General features: G+C 40.3%; 1 protein-coding gene across 2 annotated transcripts in view; it reads left to right on the top strand.

Moving 5' to 3' along the window:
• The first annotated feature begins 2,427 nt into the window (after positions 1-2,427).
• The window catches only part of LOC122096731 (carbonic anhydrase 13), a 28,738-nt gene continuing 13,444 nt past the window's right edge, over positions 2,428-17,721 (top strand). Inside the window, exons 1-3 of one of the 2 annotated variants that reach the window (XM_042667301.1) lie at positions 2,428-2,543; positions 7,148-7,345; positions 14,655-14,773. In XM_042667301.1, the coding sequence (XP_042523235.1) occupies positions 2,507-2,543; positions 7,148-7,345; positions 14,655-14,773 (354 nt within the window). In that variant the 5' untranslated portion in view covers positions 2,428-2,506. Of the gene's footprint in view, positions 2,544-7,147; positions 7,346-14,654; positions 14,774-17,721 lie in introns of those variants that run through there. The other variant, XM_042667302.1, reaches the window with a different exon arrangement.

A 17,721-nucleotide genomic window follows, 5' to 3' on the forward strand; every position in this document is an offset into this window, starting at 1 on the left:
TTTCCACAAATCATTGTGAGCCAGTGACAGAGGCTTTGGTAAGGAGAAAATGCATATGATTATGTAGGATTATTTTGTAAGTTAATGGGTTTATAGATTTACGGAAGTACAAGGATTTCATTTTCCCAGTTTGTTTTTTTTTTGGTGGGGGGAATTCTTACCTATTACAAACTTATAAGAATAGTAGGGCTGGGAAGGTGGCTCAGTGGTAGAGCGCTTGCCTTGCATGCCTGAGGCCCTGGGTTCGATTCCTCAGCACCACATAAGAAAAAAGCCGGAAGTGGCACTGTGGCTCAAGTGGTACAGCGCTAGCCTTGAGCTGAAGAGCTGAGGGACAGCGTCCAGGCCCAGAGTTCAGGCCCCACGACCGGACCAAAAAAAAAAAAACAAAAGAATAGTATTGTCAGTTCTCAAATATCCTGTTGCTAAACTCACCAATTATTGTTGAAGACATTATCTGAATTTGCCAGGTGCTGATGGTCCATACCGGTCATTCTAGCTACTCAAGAGGCAGAGATCTAGGCATCATAATTGGAAAGTATTTGTTTGAACAGACAAATCTGAGAGCACCAGGCCCTGAATTTAAGTCCCAGTACTGGTGCATTGATGTACACAATAGCTTTACTAGGAACACAATTCACTCAGCAAATATGGGGTGGGGGAGAAAGCTATATCTACGGGGTTTCCCTTAGATTCAAGAGGAGCATCAATTATTGGATTTAACACTGTGCTGGAAACTTGGTAGTGTTCATGCTGCTTTCTAGCCTCAGTAAGAACTACAAAGCAGGAGGGAGAGGCAGGCTGCAGTATGGGGTATCACATCAGGTCTAAAGAGGAATGGTTCACATGGATCCTTAATTAAAGCAGCCTACACAAGGATGACTACCAAGGGTCTCTTCCGGGAAGTGGATAACTACTCTATGCAGAAGCTGTGTGCATGTCCAGAAAAAAAGAAGACATGATAATTAAATAATCACAATGGCTTTTAATGGGAGGGTTGTACCCATTACGAAGTGATTTGTGGGCTGGGAAGGTGGCTCAGTGGTAGAGTGCTTGCCTCACATGCCTGAGGCCCTGGATTTGATTCCTCAGCACCACATAAATAGAAAAAGCCAGCCAGGCACTGGTGGCTCACACCTGTAATCTTAGCTACTGAGGAGGCTGAGATAGAGGATCTCGGTTCAAAGCCAGCCCGGCCAGGAAAGTCCGTGAGACTCTTATCTCCAATAAACCACTAGAAAACTGGAAATGCCGCTGTGGCTCAAGCGGTAGAGTGCTCGCCTTGAGCTGAAGAGCTGAGGAACAGTGGCTAGGCCCAGAGTTCAAGACCCACGACTGACAAAGAAAAAAAAGGGGTTTGTCGCTTGCCCAACACTGCCCAGTGTGATCTGAAATTTCCAGTGGACCACAACTGGCTTTCAGCAGCTAGAACAGAATAATCCCTGGGTACCCAGAACATCCACCATGCCAGGAGAGAAATTCAAGCCCTGAAGGTAGCTTTGCCTCTACTCCTTGGACAGCAGCAAGCCCCAAGGAACATGGCCTGAAAAACTTTTCTTTTTTGTAGGATCAGAAGGGCAGCCGAATTTGGAGCCAAGCATCCCAAGCAAGGCGGATTTCCCCTGAGGTCAATGAGCCTTCAAGGCGCAGGAGTGATGGGCTCCCATCCCCCCACCTCCCAGCCCCCTCTCCCATGCCCAGGGCGGGGTCTGAGTTTCTTTAGAGGTCTCCAGCAGCGGTGTGACCTGCAGGGAGCCACTTAGCATCGCTTAAGTTTCATTTCCTGTCCTTCTACTTAGACCGAAGGGGGGAAGGCAAGGAAGCGCAGTATTCTCTTCTCATTGGAATGCTTGTAAGATCTCAGGGAAAAATGTGGGAAACTGTCTCCGCTAAGCCCCTGGCCCACAGAAAGCTCTTGTAAGTAGTGGTTGCCATTCCTAAGTGGTGGTTATTACCATTGTCATTATTGTTTTGGATACATTTTGTAATCACCACCGCTGGGCCCATCACAACCTCTGCCTATCTCCAGCAGGGTCCGACAGCTGCGGGAGGGGAACGCATTTCCCAAATCCCCTTCCAGGCTCCTTTCCTCTTCGGAGTCACTACTTCCAAGAAAGCTAGAAATCCCTTCTGGAAATCCTGTGTGTGTGTGTGTGTGTGTGTGTGTGTGTGTGTGTGTGTGTGTGTGTGTGTGTGTGTGTGTCTGTCTGTCTGTGTCTGTCTAACCCGATCCCCCCACTCCCGAGTCCAAGCTGGCAGCATCAAGGACTGGCGGCCCCAGCGCTCAGCCAAGCTCCCCATCACCTTCCCAGGCGGGCTTGGCGCTTGGGTGCCGTCCCTACCCTCCACTGCCCCCTGGAGGATGCGGTCGGGAGCGCCGGGCCCAGGGTGCCCTGGCGCTGGCGGCGGACCCGCCCTCGGCTGGCTCCCGCCCGCGCGCCGGTGCCACTCCCTCTCTCCTTGGCTGTCCCAGACACATCTTCCACTGGCGTCCACCGCGAGGGACATGGCGAGGCTCAGCTGGGGATACGGCGAGCACAACGGTGAGCGTCTTCCACGGCTCGGAGCGGGTCCCGGGGGTTGGTCGAGGGGACTGGGACCATGCCCAGTGCCCGGCGCCCGCAGACCGCGCGCAGCTGAGCTCACTCGGGCAAGACAACTTTTCGGTTCCTCTTTAAACTGAGCACCGCTCCCAGCGGCCCGGGCAGGAAGCGGCGGGCAGGCTCGGTCTCCTGCAGACCCGGGGAAAAGCCCCTCCGCGCGACGTTGGTAGTGGGAGGATCAATACTAGTTTATTGTTTTGGGGGGTGGGGTGGGAGGTTTCCCAGACCCCTGCACTCTTCCCTGTGTTCGTCCACCTTTACTTGGAAGGCGGAGAGCTTTAACAACAACTACTTATCAGAAGCTTGGAGATTAGAAGTCAGATGACATACTTTTCTAAAATGAGGACAAGTTCACTTTCCGTCCTTCAAGCTCGCTATTCACCAAGGAGACACACAATCTTGGGGGAAAAAAATCTTTGAAAGGAAAATTAAGAAATATGAACACCTGGCATAGTGACATCGATGATTTAATTGTCTCCTTGACAACCAAAACATTGAACACATTTTAATGGGTTACTGTAAGAGTCCCACAGCAGTTTGCCTATGAATGACTACTTTTGGCATCCGTGGTAAGGTTTTCTGTTCTTCCTGAGCAAGGAAAGGCACATTATGGGGTGCTTCTGCACATGTATCCTTGCAGAGATGTGAGGATTCGCAAAGGGATATTGAAAATATAACTGTGTTATAACTGTATTTATTGATGGGAGTGACAATAATAAGGCATGCACTTCTCTTTTGTGTATCTTAAGGTTTGACAAGAAAACACTTTTCTTATTTGTATATTAGGTTGAGCTGGTTGTTTAAAGATTATTCGATATAGTCGCAAAGGTGTATACACAGTTTAACTAAGGTATGGTACTGGGAGGGGTGGATGTCCATGGTATAACCCCATTAGAGCAATTAATAGTTTAACACAATGAATACCAGCTGAAACAGGTGTCCTTTGAGAGTGAGTGACATTTAAGGGGAGGGATCAGTTGAATGGAACAAATACAGTCATATTTAATGCACATATGTGAAATGGAACTATGAAATTTGAACAAATGGATGGGGTTGGGAAAGATGGAGGGTGAATCATGGAAGGGCTGATGCTGATCGAGATTTATTGAATTGAAACACTTTTCTACAATTATTTAAAAATAATTAAAATGAATTTTTTAAAGAACCAAATTTATCACAGAGCAACACCAAGAAAATGTTACAGTGGATGACTATCAAAATGGGGTCATGTTCATTTACTGTATAGAAAGTTAACTTACAGAAGCAGAAATGTTTCATTTCTAGTCATAGCTTGTTTTACGTATTACTGCATTAGTTTATGAATGGCAACAGGTGAAGTTTAGAAGTTTCATAATGAAAGATATAACTTAGGTGAGTTTCTTTTGGACTGAGCCATAGTATCATCTTATTTCTTGGCTAATTTATAGTTTATGTTTTGGAAAAACAAACCTCACAAACAGATTTCATTTCTTGTCCTCTGCCTGATGAAATCATTAGGAATCATTTTCATTATTGGGCTTTAATAATTTTTAGGTGCTAAGAGCATGTGAACTGTAATTAGGAAGAAGGGTATTTCAATCAAGGAAAACGTTTATACTATTTTATGTTAGAAAATATGGGCACCAATGAAGTTCATCTTTAAAAATACTTAAAAAATCATTTTAGAAGCCCGGTGCTAGTTGCTCACGCCTGTATTCCTAGCTACTCAAGAGGCTGAGATATGAGAATAGTGGTTCGAAGCCAACCTGGGCAAGAAAGTCCACAAGATTCTTCTCTCCAATTGAACATCAAAAAGGTGGAAGTGGTGTGTGGATCAAGTGGTATAGCTCTAGTCTTGAGTGCAAAAACTCACAGACAGTGCCTGAGTCCTGAGTTCAAGACGCGCGCACACGCTCACACACACACACACACACACACACACACACACACACATTTTAGAAAAGGCATTATTAAAGAGTCATTATGTGTTTTAGCTAGGAATTAAAGATCGTATCTGTCTTGTAGACTTTATGGTTTTCTGAGGACCACACATTGATGTAAAGTTGGCAAATTTCTGTGAGAAATATGTTGTATCCTGACTAGACAAGTTCCATAGTTTTTTTTTTTTTTTTTTAAATTTAGACTTTGGCAAAACTAGTCACCAGTCAGATTAGGGAAATTTGGGAAACTTAAAATTTCCCTGAATCTGCATGATAAAAGCTTTGATCAAATGGAATATCAACAAAGTCAACCCTGGAAGGGGTCCCAGGCTAACAAGCAATATTCAATTACTTCCACTAACCTTTGAGCACTTTATTGGTTTGGATTAGGCTATATGACATCATAGAAAACTACATATCGAGTTTTTAAAAGTTTTGAGAAACCACCCTATATCCATCTCGGCTTCAGAATGATGTTTCATTCCATGGATTTGAAGCTAGGTGTTCTGGAAACTTTACAACAGAGAGGCCAATATAAGAATCTGGAAAACGAGGCAATTATAGTGAACCAATTTATGTATAGTGAACCAATTACAGTGAATGAGTCAATTAAAAGCATTGGATATCTGATAACAAAGCAGTTTTATTTTTATTTTATTTCTGATTGGCTCTTCTAAAAACAGTTCTGGTTATAAAGAATTGAGAGGAGTAAAGGATAGGAATTAGGAGAGAAAGAAGACTCTTTGCTGACTGTGGCAAAGCCAAGAGCGTGTTGTGACACATGTATTGCATATTTGAAATCTGATTCTTATTAAGTTAACTCATACTTGATGGCAGTGAAACAGAAAGGTTTCTCACATTAAAAGAGGACAAGATTGTCAGGCTCTGGTGGCTTACACCCATAACCCTAAATATTCAGGAGGCTGAGATCTGAGGATCTTTGTGAAGCCTGCCCAAGCATGGAAATCGATGAGACTCTTATCTCCATTTAACCATGAAAAAGCTAGAAGTGGTGCTGTGGCTCAAGTGGAGAGGACTAACCTTGAGCAAAGAAGCTCAGGGACAGCTGCACTCAGGCTGTGAGTTCAAGCCCCAGGTCTGGTGAGAGAAAGGAGAGAGGTGAGAAGGGAGAGGGGAGAGGGGAGAGAGAGAGAAGGGAGAGAGAGAGAAAAGGAAGGAAGGAAGGAAGAAGGAAGGAAGGATGGAAGCAAGGGAGGGAGGGAGGAAACAAGAAGGAAAGGAAACAAGGAAGGAAGAGAAAAGTACTTAGGAAGGGCAAATGAAAGCGTTTAATGACTAAGGAAGTACAATACCTTTACTATAATATTTTCTAAGGACTTTTGGTAGCCAAATTTCTTTGAAGTCTAAACACCTTTAAATTGAGTGCGCAGTTAGGTATTCATGGTGTAACTTTTTGTATAGGGAATATATGTGAAAATAATAACATACATTCTCGCTTCTTCATTCCTCTTCTCTTTTTTCTCCTTTTAGAGATCGAAGTTGCTGATGAATGCAAAATATTGTATTTCCCTAAATCCCTTTCCAAATTTCATGATTTATGAAATATATGCTGTTGTTTAGTGATGTTGTGCAATGATCACCATGCTATGCTGTTTTAATTAGAACTTCATTTCTTTTTTTTAGAGCAAAACTGGTTAGTGAAGTAACTATGTGCCTCACTTACCTGGTGATAACTATGTAAATTGCAGCATAGTAGAGAGGAGAAAATAACAGCTTCTAACCTACAAAGTGACTCACTCTTGTAAAATGAACTGTTGATTTTGAGCCAGAACGTGAATAGAGTGGTCCAGAGAAATGAAAATGATAGACTGTTGGCATACTAGCTTAATTCAATTTACCTAAAAGGCTCTGGTTTGTGAATGTGATGAAGTTTTGACTTATTTTGCATGGAGGATCACAAGAGAAAGGTCTTTGTGTTGGAATTCAATTGGCATGTTGCAAAATAATTCCTGAAAGACCCTCTGAAAAAGTATGAGAGAAATAAATTGCAACCTGATCCTGCTGCAGAAAATTTACAATATTACATTTTTTTCTGACATGGAACAGCTATTTTGCTTGGATAAATCGGTGCAATGCACATAGGCTCTTCATTTTCCAATTGCACATTGTAGGGAATAGAGCTGTGTGACCCAGATGTGTGACACAAATGATACCCGTGAGCCTAAAGAAAAGGAAGGAGGAAGGGAGAACAGAGGGGGAAAACTAGAACGCTTTCTTTGGGCCTAAGATTTCTCAGCCTTTTTGACTCTCCCAACCCTGTAAACTCGTTGACCCCTGGAGCAGCAAAAGCACATTCTTGGATTGGAAACTGAATCTCTTTGTTTTCAATGATGAATTACACTGTTGTGTTTAGTTTGGTGGACTGGTACCTTTGGAAAGTACTTTATAAAATTGATATGCTCTTTTGTCTATGTGGATTATTTTAATTCTGAAAGTGACAACAAATCATAAATTAAAAAACACATAAGTAGTTTTGAAGATGCTAAGGTCCTGAGAATTAGGATGTTATTTTATTAGTTTGTATTTTCACACAGTGAATTACACTTAACTATTTCTTGAATAAAGGAACTCATTAACTTTTTCTCTGGGTCCTTTGCCTTGAAGGTCCTATTCATTGGAATAAATTTTTCCCCATTGCTGATGGTGATCAGCAATCTCCAATTGAGATTAAAACCAAAGAAGTGAAGTATGATTCCTCGCTTCGACCTCTGAGTATCAAGTATGACCCCACCTCAGCTAAAATCATCAGCAATAGTGGTCATTCCTTCAACGTTGACTTTGATGACACGGAGGACAAATCAGGTTGGAATGATTGATTTGTTAAGATTAGAAGTGAGCATTTGGATGTTTAGACTTTATTCTCTTACCTTTCATATGTAGCTGAAATTTGATGAATCAGAACGATATTTTTTCTCCTTGTGAGTTGAAATGGCCTGTCATATATCAAAACATCATATATATCAAGATAATGTTACTTTGAAGAATACAAAGGAGAGTTTGAAAAGGGTGTGTTGAGTGGTTTATTTAAATATCTTAGCTAATTATAACTTCATTTAGCATTTATCACTTGAAATTTTGTAATATTTTATAAGTAGTTCTTTTATGTATTATTTTATCTTTACTATTTATTATTATTATTAGTAGTATCTGTATCAGTGTGTTTTAATTTAACATATCAGTCTGTGAATACAATACATCTTGATTAATGAATAATTCTTAACCATTTTGGGTTTTTATTTATTTGAAAATTTATAATTCTGGTTACTACATGTTTTAAGAGAAAAAGTTTTTTAAATATAGTTTCTTAATTTTACGATTAATATGTATATACATAATAACCAAAACAATACAAAAATGTATAAAAATTTAAATATCTACCCATTTTGACTCCCCATGTACTCAAAGCTGCATTCTTCCATACTATTTAAGTATATAGCCATGCATATAGACATGCATATTATATTGCTTTACATTTTATTAAAATTTTTGAACTAGTGCTATATTTACTCTGAATTATTCCTCATTTGACAATATTTCATGGATATCTTTCTTGGTTAAAATGTATAGTACTAACACTTTTGCTTAAAAAGATGAATTTTTCTGCTTGACTCAGACATATACTAGATATTGTAAATAAGGGAAACCATGGGACCTACGTTTCTTTGGGCCTGGCTTACTTCACTTAATATAATTTTTTCCAAGTCTTTTCTTTTCCTAACAAATGGGGCAATGTCATTCTTTCTGATGGAGGCATAGAATTCCATTGTGTATATATACCACATTTTCTTGATCCATTCATCTACTGAGGGGCATCTGGGTTGGTTCCATATCTTAGCTATGGTAAATAATGCTGCAATAAACATACTTGTGCTGGTAGCTTTAGTATGGTCTTGTTTGTGATCATTTGGGTAAATGCCCAAAAGTGGGATTGCTGAGTCATAGGGGAACTCTATGTGGAGTCTTTTGAGAAACCTCCATACTGCTTTCCAAAGTGGTTGAACAAGTTTACACTCCCACCAACAATGCAGTAAGGTTCCCTTCTGTCCACATCCCCTCCAGCATCTGTTGTTATTAGAGTTCTTGATTATAGCCATTCTAACTGGGGTGAGGTGGTATCTCAATGTTGTTTTGATTTGCATGATGGCTAGGGAGGTTGAGCATTTCTTCATGTGTCTATTGGCCATCCTTCTTTCCTCTTCAGAGAAGTTTCTCTTTAAGTCTTTAGCCCACTTGTTCATTGGGCAGTTGTTTCTTTGAAGATTTGTTTTTGGGGGATTTAATTTTTTGAGTTCCAGGTATATTTTATTTTATTTTATTTTTTTGGGTCCGGTTGTGGGGCCTGAACTCTGGGCCTGGGTGCTGTCCCTTAGCTCTTCAGCTCAAGGCTAGCGCTCTACCACTTGAGTCACAACGCCACTTCCGGGTTTTTTCTTTTTGCTTATGTGGTGCTGAGGAATCGAACCCAGGGCTTCAGGCATGCAAGGCAAGCGCTCTACCATTGAGCCAACTTCCCAGCCCCTCCAGGTATATTTTAGATATGAGACCTTTGTCCGTTGTATGGCTAATGAAGATCTTCTCCCAATCTGTGGGCTTTTTATTGATCTTGCTAGCTATGTTCTTTGCCATGCAGAAGCTCTACAATTTCATGCAATCCCATTTGCCCAACCTTTCTTTGATTTGTTGTGTTTCTGGGGCTCTATTAAGAAAATTTTGGCCTGTGCCAAGGAGACCTAGGGATTCTTGGGCATAATTTATCATTTTGTGTTTTTATTTTTCTTTTTGTCAGTCGTGGGGCCTGAACTCTGGGGCTGGACACTGACCCTCAGCTCTTCAGCTCAAGGCTAGCGCTCTACCACTTGAGCTACAGTACCACTTCCAGCATTTTCTGCTTATGTGGTGCTGAGGAATCGAACCCAGGGCCTCATGCATGCAAGGCAAGCTCTCTACCACTGAGCCACCTTCCCAGCCCCTGGGCTATAATTTATATACTGTCCTTATAACGACTAGGCAACAGAGAGTAGATGTTTTTTTGTTTGTTTATTTTTGGTCAATTATGGGGCTCGAACTTGGGGCCTGGGAGCTGTCTCAGAGCTCTTTTTGCTTAAGACTAGCGCTCTACCACTTTGAGCCACCGCTCCACTTCCAGTTTTCTGGTGGTGAATTGGAGGTAAGAGTCTCATGGACTTTTCTTCCCTGGGCTTCAGACTGCCATCCTCAGAGCTTAGTCTCCTGAGAAGCTAGGATAACAGGCATGAGCCACCAGCACCTGGTGAAGAGTAGATACTTTTTTTTTTTTTTGGATCGGCCGTGGGGCTTGAACTCTGGGCCTGGGTGCTGTCCCTTAGCTCTTCAGCTTAAGGTCTTCCTTCCTTCCTTCCTTCCTTCCTTCCTTCCTTCCTTCCTTCCTTCCTTCCTTCCTTCCTTCCTTCCTTCCTTCCTTCCTTCCTTCCTCCCTCTCTCTCTCTTCCCTCCCTCCTTTCTCATATCCCTCTCTCTTCCCTTCCTCCCTTCTCCTCTTTTTCTCTTTTCTTCAGTAATAAGAATTGAACTCTATCTCCCTTGAAAGCTCTACTATTTTGAGGTACACTCCCAGTCTTTTTGATTTTAGTTTGTATTTCAGGTAGAGTTTGGTTAACTTGCCTCTCCTGGACTCAGACTGGTTCCCTCCACTTCCTGACTAGTTGAGAGTACAAGCCAGTCATTCCTAGCCCTTGTCTTTTCTGTATGTTGGCATTCTCAATAAAAAAAAAAAAAATCTTAGTCTATTTTGATCTGTGATAATTCAGTCACTGTCTCTCTGCTTCTCTCCTTCTTTCCCTTCCTATCTCTTCCTCTCTCCTTCCCTCCTTCCTTCCTTTCCTCTTTCTCTCCCTCCCATACTCCCTCAACCTTGGGGGTAATCAATGAGATAATTTCCTTGTGTTTTTGGATTTGTCATACTTTCATGATCAGTGGTATGAATTCTCTTCCTTACATGGAGACCTCAGTCCTATCTAAAGCATAATGAAAATTTGAGGATTGGTTGAGAACATTCATAAAGTACTTTGTACTCATTTGAGGCAGAAACTATATAAATGTAGATCATGATTCTTATTTTTTTGTAAGGATAAAACAAAAGAGACTGGTTCATGATGATTTACAGATTAAAAAGATTAAACTACAGTAGTTAAAACTAATTGTTACTGATATTTCCTTTTTTGTAAACTAATTTAAAAAAATCCCTGTAGGTTTTCTGTACCAGACCATATTAATTTTAACAGAACATTGACCATTTCATAAAGAAGCCATTTTGGCCATCATTAACTCTGAATCTTACTGGTCAACCAGTAACATGCCTGAATCTTCCCTCATAGTCCTTGGGGGATTGTCAGAGTGGACAGATGTCCATCCATGGCTGACCTCAGAATTCTAATAGTCCTGTAAATGGGACACAGGTGGATATGAAATTCTTGAGGAAGGATTCCTATTGGCTATGGTAACTAGGCATCTGATGAAGGGACCGATAATGGGATGAAGAAAGACAAGGCTGTTCTTGCTCCAGCTACTTGTCTTTCTGGACTCATGATCTCCCTTTTCTGCAAACCTCACTTGACTGGTCCTGCCACCCCTGCTTTGGCTCCTTTGGCATTCTATGCTTGCCCTATCCCAGAAATTTCATATGCTGCAGCAACTGCTAGGTTGGCCTCTGTCTTTCCACTGAGCAATTCCCATGAGCAATCACTATGTATGGATTTTTATGATACTTCATTGGTTTCTCAATTTCTGTAGAAATCTTTTATGAGTGTGTTATTTGGAGTAGATTAAGATATATGTAAGTGAAAGAAATGGACTACATAGGCAAATTGTGGCTTTGGAGAAATGATTGCTTATTTTTAAACATACAATAAGGATAATAGTATATTACTTATCCAGAACATAGAGCAGGGTATTTAGTTTTATATTTGAAAGTACATTATCGGGGACTGGGGTATAACACAGGTTCTAGAGTTCCATCTCCAGCACTGGAAAAATGAAACACACACACACACACACACACACACACACACACACACACACATATCATTTTCATTAAAAATAACTATGATTGCCTGGAGCGGTGGCATACACCTCTATTCTCAGTACTTAAGAAGCTGAGGTAGGAGGATGCCTATTTTAATTCTAGCCAGGCATCATAGCAAAACCCTGTCTCAAAAGATATGGTTACGCCGGGCGCTGGTGGCTCACGCCTGTAATCCTAGCTACTCAGGAGGCTGAGATCTGAGGATCGCGGTTCAAAGCCAGCCCAAGCAGGAAAGACCGTGAGACTCCTATCTCCAATAAACCACCAGAAAACTGGAAGTGGCGCTGTTGCTCAAGAGGTAGAGCGCTCGCCTTGAGCTGAAGAGCTGAGGGACAGCACTCAGGCCCAGAGTTCAAGCCCCACGACCGACAAAAGAAAAAAAAAAAGATGTAGTTACTTTTATTGATTTTTATATCACAGTGTAGCTACTTCCTGTAGATAGTTCCATGGTCAGTGTTAAATAACATCAGGTTTTAGACTCACTCTTTGCTTCCCTGTGGTTCTTTGGGAAAGCACAGTATAGACAGAATTTTCTTCTCTACAATAAGGCATTTACTAACCATAATCCCAGGCTGGAGATTATATTTAAAAATACTCAGATGTGAAGTCAAAAGATGTAACATAAAGAAATTTCTGCAGAGCTGTGCAAATCTGACTTTAAACTTCAGGTTCAGGGCAGCCTTTCCAAAGATCAACCATTATCATTGAGTATTTCTCTAACAGTGTGTATTTTTTTTTTGTATCACTTTCTTTCTCTAGAGCCAGCTTGCTTGAATCTTCTCCCAAGTCAATTCCACAGTGATTACCCAAGCTCTGTAATCCACTTTTTTATCTCTGAAGGAATGACTTTATCTTGTGGCTCAGGTTTTATTATTCAATAGCCAAGAAGAAAGGACAATTGAGCCATTGATTTCTTTTCCTTTGGAATGATCAGTCCTTCATCAATACAGGTTATGCAATTTGTACAGGCTAGGAGTGTCACTTAGGAAATGTTTCTCTCTAAGTTAATTTATTTCAAGTAATGTCGAAACTGTTCCGAGGTAAATCAAATCTTTTTATTATCTATTCAACAAGTATTCATTGTTCATATCCTCTGATAGTACTTGGGCCAGGTGATAGGGAGAGCGGAAACCTAAAGTCTCATGAACCCTGACAGTAAAACTTCCTTTTTTTGTAACAAAACAAAACAACATGATAACAAAAGAGCAAATCCCAAGTTTGCTATAAGTGGCTCTGTTTTATTTTTTTTCGGAATGTTTGGAAAAATTATCACTTTAATATATTGTAAGAACATCTGGATCAAAATGCTCCTTATTACAGGGTGGATCATTTCTGAAAAATATTGAGAAATATAAATATGGTACCTAGATGTACCTAGAAGTTTAGTGATTCTTGTGGTATGTTCACTACTCAATGCTTCCTTTCCTCCTCCATACTTTAAGCATGCCTGGTAATGATTTATTCAAATATTGCTTCAGAATAAATTCTCTCTTTCTTTTCACTCCCTCCCTTCCTCCCTCCCTCCCTTCCATCTTTCTTTTCCCTCCATCCATCTCTCCCTCTCTCCCTTCTCTCCCTCCTTTCTTTCTTCCTTCCTTCCTTCCATCTTTCTTTTCCCTCCATCCCTCTCTCCCTCTCTCCCTTCCCTCGTTCATTCTTTCCTTTCTTTCATTCTTTGCTGGTACTAAAGTTTGAATTTAGAGTCTTACTGTTGCTTGGCTTGCTTGCTCAAATGGTATCCTATCAGTTTTTTGTTGTTTATTTTGAAGATGGTGTCTCACAGACTTTTCAATCTCGGATGGCTTTGAACCATGATCGTCCAGGTCTCAGCTGTCCCAGTTGCTAGGTTACAGGCTTGAACCACCTATACCTGGCTTTGTTGCTTGTATGGACAAGTTTCCACTATAGTCCAGGTTGGCCATGTTCTCAAAATCCTCCTGCTTCAGCTTTCTGAGTGCTGGGACTGCTGGGATTACAGGCTTGACTCACTAAATTCTACTTAGGACTATATTTTTTGTTAAAAAATAACAAAAAGCATTTCTATCTATTTACACTAGGATTCTAATTTCATCCTTTTGGAAAATGATATCTGTTGAGGGGAAAATACTAAATTGTATCTTGCCAAAGTGTCAGAGACATGACAGATTCTTAACAAAGAGTTAATTTTGTCCTAAGTTTTACATTTCCCAAGAATATAGAATTTCAGTATAAAAGATGCCAGTTTTCAGACATAACAATAATAAGATGCAAGTAACACAGGATGTATCAACTGTGCTGCATGCTTTGCATTCAGTTATAATTCTCTTCTCATGAAGAGAATTCTCTTCTCATGAGAGAAGTCCCATCACTGTCTCCTCTGTCTAGAAGTAGAAGCTAATGCTTGAAAGGTAAAGCCTGTCCAAGACCACACAGGTAGTGACAGAAGATGAGCTTCTGTTTTCCATTGCAGAAGACTATGCCAAACCGGAGAGCTGTATTGTTCTACCAAGCTCAAGCGGGACTTCTTTGTATAATAGATTGTTCAGAGACTTAGCTTGCCTTCATTTTAATAGGACAATTATTATTTTATTTTTGGTGGTACTGGTCGATTTGAACTTAAGGCCTTTGCTTGTTAGACAAGCTCTTTACCATATAAACCATGTCTTCGTTTAGATCAGGTCTCATATTCCCCACCCTCCCAGAGTTGGATCACTAGTTTCAGATAGTGATCATCTTTTTCTAAATCTCCCTGATAGCTGGGATTGCAGGCATATACCGTTCCACTCAGCCTTTTTGATTTCAGAAATTCTAATATCTTCCACTTTCTGTGGCTGTTGTGATTTCCCAGGTATTCCATAAATAACTATATTATATACTATCTACATTTAAAAAATGTTTTTTTTTCCTCCCTGTATATCTAAAGTTGTGTCCCTGTCAGCAAACCAAGTGACACATTTACAAAAATCTCCTTGGAGGGCAAGGATATGTTGGGTCATTCTGGGAGAGGTGAATTGTGATAGGATCTACAGATAGTGTTTTTCTCACTAACTATTTAAATGTATTGATATTTAGTTCTGCGTGGGGGTCCTCTCACTGGAAACTATAGGTTACGACAGTTCCATCTTCACTGGGGGTCCAATGATGATCATGGCTCGGAGCATGTGGTGGACGGCATGAGGTATGCTGCAGAGGTAAGTCATCAGATTGACAGTCCTGAAGTAGTGGGATTGAAACAACCCAGAGATGACTATCTGGACCTCTCTAGACCCTGAGCCAGTTAGGTGTGTATGTATATAAGATTGCTGCATTCATTCAGCTTCAAAAGAGGCCCTTCTAGGATTTAAACCAACTTTGAGAGCTAAGTAAGGGTGTGTGTTCTCCTTTTAGAAATGAACAAATTGGAGACTTGGAGAGATTAATTTTTTTATGCAGCTGGGAAATGTTGTGATTTTTTTTTTTTTTTTTTGGTTAGTCATGGGGCCTGAACTCTGGGCCTGGACGCTGTCCCTCATCTCTTCAGCTCAAGGCTAGCACTCTACCATAGCACCACTTCCAGTTTTTTCTGCTTATGTGGAGCTGAGGAATCAAACCCAGGGCCTCATGCATGCAAGGTCAGCACTCTACCACTGAGCCACTTTCCCAGCCCTAAACCAGGTATTCTTAATGGTAAATTAGTAATACCTGCTGTTATCTCTTGAAAGACCAATGCGAAGGGAAGGAAAGAAAACTTTTGTCTTTGGTTCAACTGTTTACATATTTGATCCAGACACAAATATATGCAAATATGTACAGCCTACATCAAGTATGGCAAAGTTCTACTTAGGAAAAAATATAAAGGCATACACTTTCCTAAACTTTATGTTATCTCTACATTTGCAGGTACAAGATAGAACTTTGGTTAATTATTCAGGTCATTGGGAAATGACATCAAATGACATTAAAAAATAAAATGTTCATTTATTTATTTTTCACTGGAAAGTTACTTTTTTATTCTAATTGTATTCATTAATATTACTCTAATTTTTAATCCTCTGGTGAAAAGAGGAAGCATAATATACTCTAACTTTTAATATGATTAAAACATTTAACACCCAGATTTAGCATGAGATGAAAGCGAATATTTGCACGACTCAATCAAAATTACTCCAGGAAAAACTGACTTGGTTTCTGTGTTATATAAGTCACAGCAGAGCTCCTGGACAAATACATTACAAAATCTTCTTCATTTTCTGTTGGCTACTGAGCTGTGGCAGCCTAAATGTTCAGGAAAATCCAGAAAACAGAACTTCCTTCTAGCTTCATTCCTTTAACACTCAATCTGCTATTTGAGCTGTATCCAAATGTTCATTTTGCCAACTAGATTGCTTTTGTGTGAAGCCAAATGCTTCAGGTTATGAGGCCTGCTTTGTCTTCAGGTAGAAGAATAATGTGTACATGTGAAGTGTTTATTCTATGTTGGTAGAAGATACTTAAAAAGCAGAATTATAGTATCTTATGTGGTGTCTCAGTTTAGATCCTCTACTGGGCGATTTACATGTTTGCTTTCTAAAGCTTTGCCTTCCCGATTTAAAAGTTGTTCTAAATCTTAAAAGAATCTCAGAGATTAAAAGCTGGCTGCTTTAGGTCACTCGTTTCTAGGTTTCCATAGAAACCCAGAGCATGTGAGTCCAGGGAGGAGTGGGCTGCAAAAAACAATTAACTCTTGTTCTGAACAAAGCTAAGTTGGAGAAACCTGTTACTCATTCTAGTATCATGCCGAGTACATTGTAGATACAAACCTGGAGTTTAATGAAGAGACCAGGGATAGAGATGGTGGCAAGTGGACATCACTTACATTTGAGTTTCAGGTTTATAAAAAAGAAGTATCTGTACGAACTCTGGAAGTGATTCCAAGATGTTTAGATTTTACTTAAGTTCATGGCTGTTGAGTTATTTCTTCTGATAAAATAGACCAAAAAAAGCTATTTAGAGGTGCATACCGAGTTTTATTTAGGACCTAATACGATGGCTTTTGCTACTGGAGAGAGAGCTAATGAAAATTTATTCCTAAAGTTACATATTCATATAAACTAATAGCTTGCTCTATATCTGGAACTTTATCTGAATATAGTTCATCTTTTCTGGGGACATTAGATTTTGAATGTGCCCAAGGTGGTGGTATTGGGAGTTGGTGGGACCTTTATTACATGGCTCCTTGGGGGAGGTCTTTAGATCACTGATGGTGTCACCTTACAGGGAGAGTGGGGCAATAGCTCTTCCTTTTGCTCTTTATTGTTTCCTGGCATTAAGGTGTGCGGTTTAGCTACACCCAGTAATCCAACCATGGCATTGCCTCACCAATGCCCCCAAACAAGTGACCAATGACCATGGTCCTTCAAAACTGTGCCAAGACAAATATTTTCTCTAACTTGATTCCTTCGGGTCAGATGGAAAGTTGACACACCATATACTGTAAACACATTAAATATGTAGATAATTGGGAAATAATTTCTACATTTATGGCAGGGTGTTTTCAACTTAGTGTCTCTTGGTATTTTACATGTAAGCAACTGAAAAATGCTGACATTGGATAGTGTAATTTTGAAATTGTTTTCCTAGATGGAAAATCATATTTCCATTTCTTTTGCAGTGACTACAACACCTTGTCATTCAGCTCAAATCACTGCTGCTGTTATTGTTAGCCAGGAAACTCAAGATTGCTACTCTGTGTTTTAATTTAAATACAGGTGTTAATAAAAAAGTAGTATCAAGTTCTTTGGGGAAGACAGGGCTATCACTCAAGCAAATTATGTGGGAGATAGGACTGAGTTATTCTTTAAAAACAACAATAACAACAACAAAAACATTAATTCCTTGTTGTTGTTTCCCATCTTATTTCAAGTTGTTTTTCATTTAGCAGAAGGGTGGTTGTGTATAGAAGAAATATACTTCTATTTTCTAACAGTGATGGTTGTGGCCCTTTGATGTGGTTTCTCGCTAAGTGAGTGAGTTGTTTTGATTGGCCTGGAGCCCTTGGACTTGACTGGAGCCCTCTACATCCTCTATCTGCTGTGAGCCACATCAAGTTTGTTTCATCATCCAGTGTTTATAGTTTCCTTCCTCCCCCAACTATCCCACAGCTACAGGGAACAGGATGACA

This window comes from Dipodomys spectabilis, unplaced genomic scaffold (genome assembly GCF_019054845.1).
Source record: "Dipodomys spectabilis isolate Male_0828 unplaced genomic scaffold, ASM1905484v1 ptg000387l, whole genome shotgun sequence".
Classification (NCBI taxonomy): Eukaryota; Metazoa; Chordata; class Mammalia; order Rodentia; family Heteromyidae; genus Dipodomys; species Dipodomys spectabilis.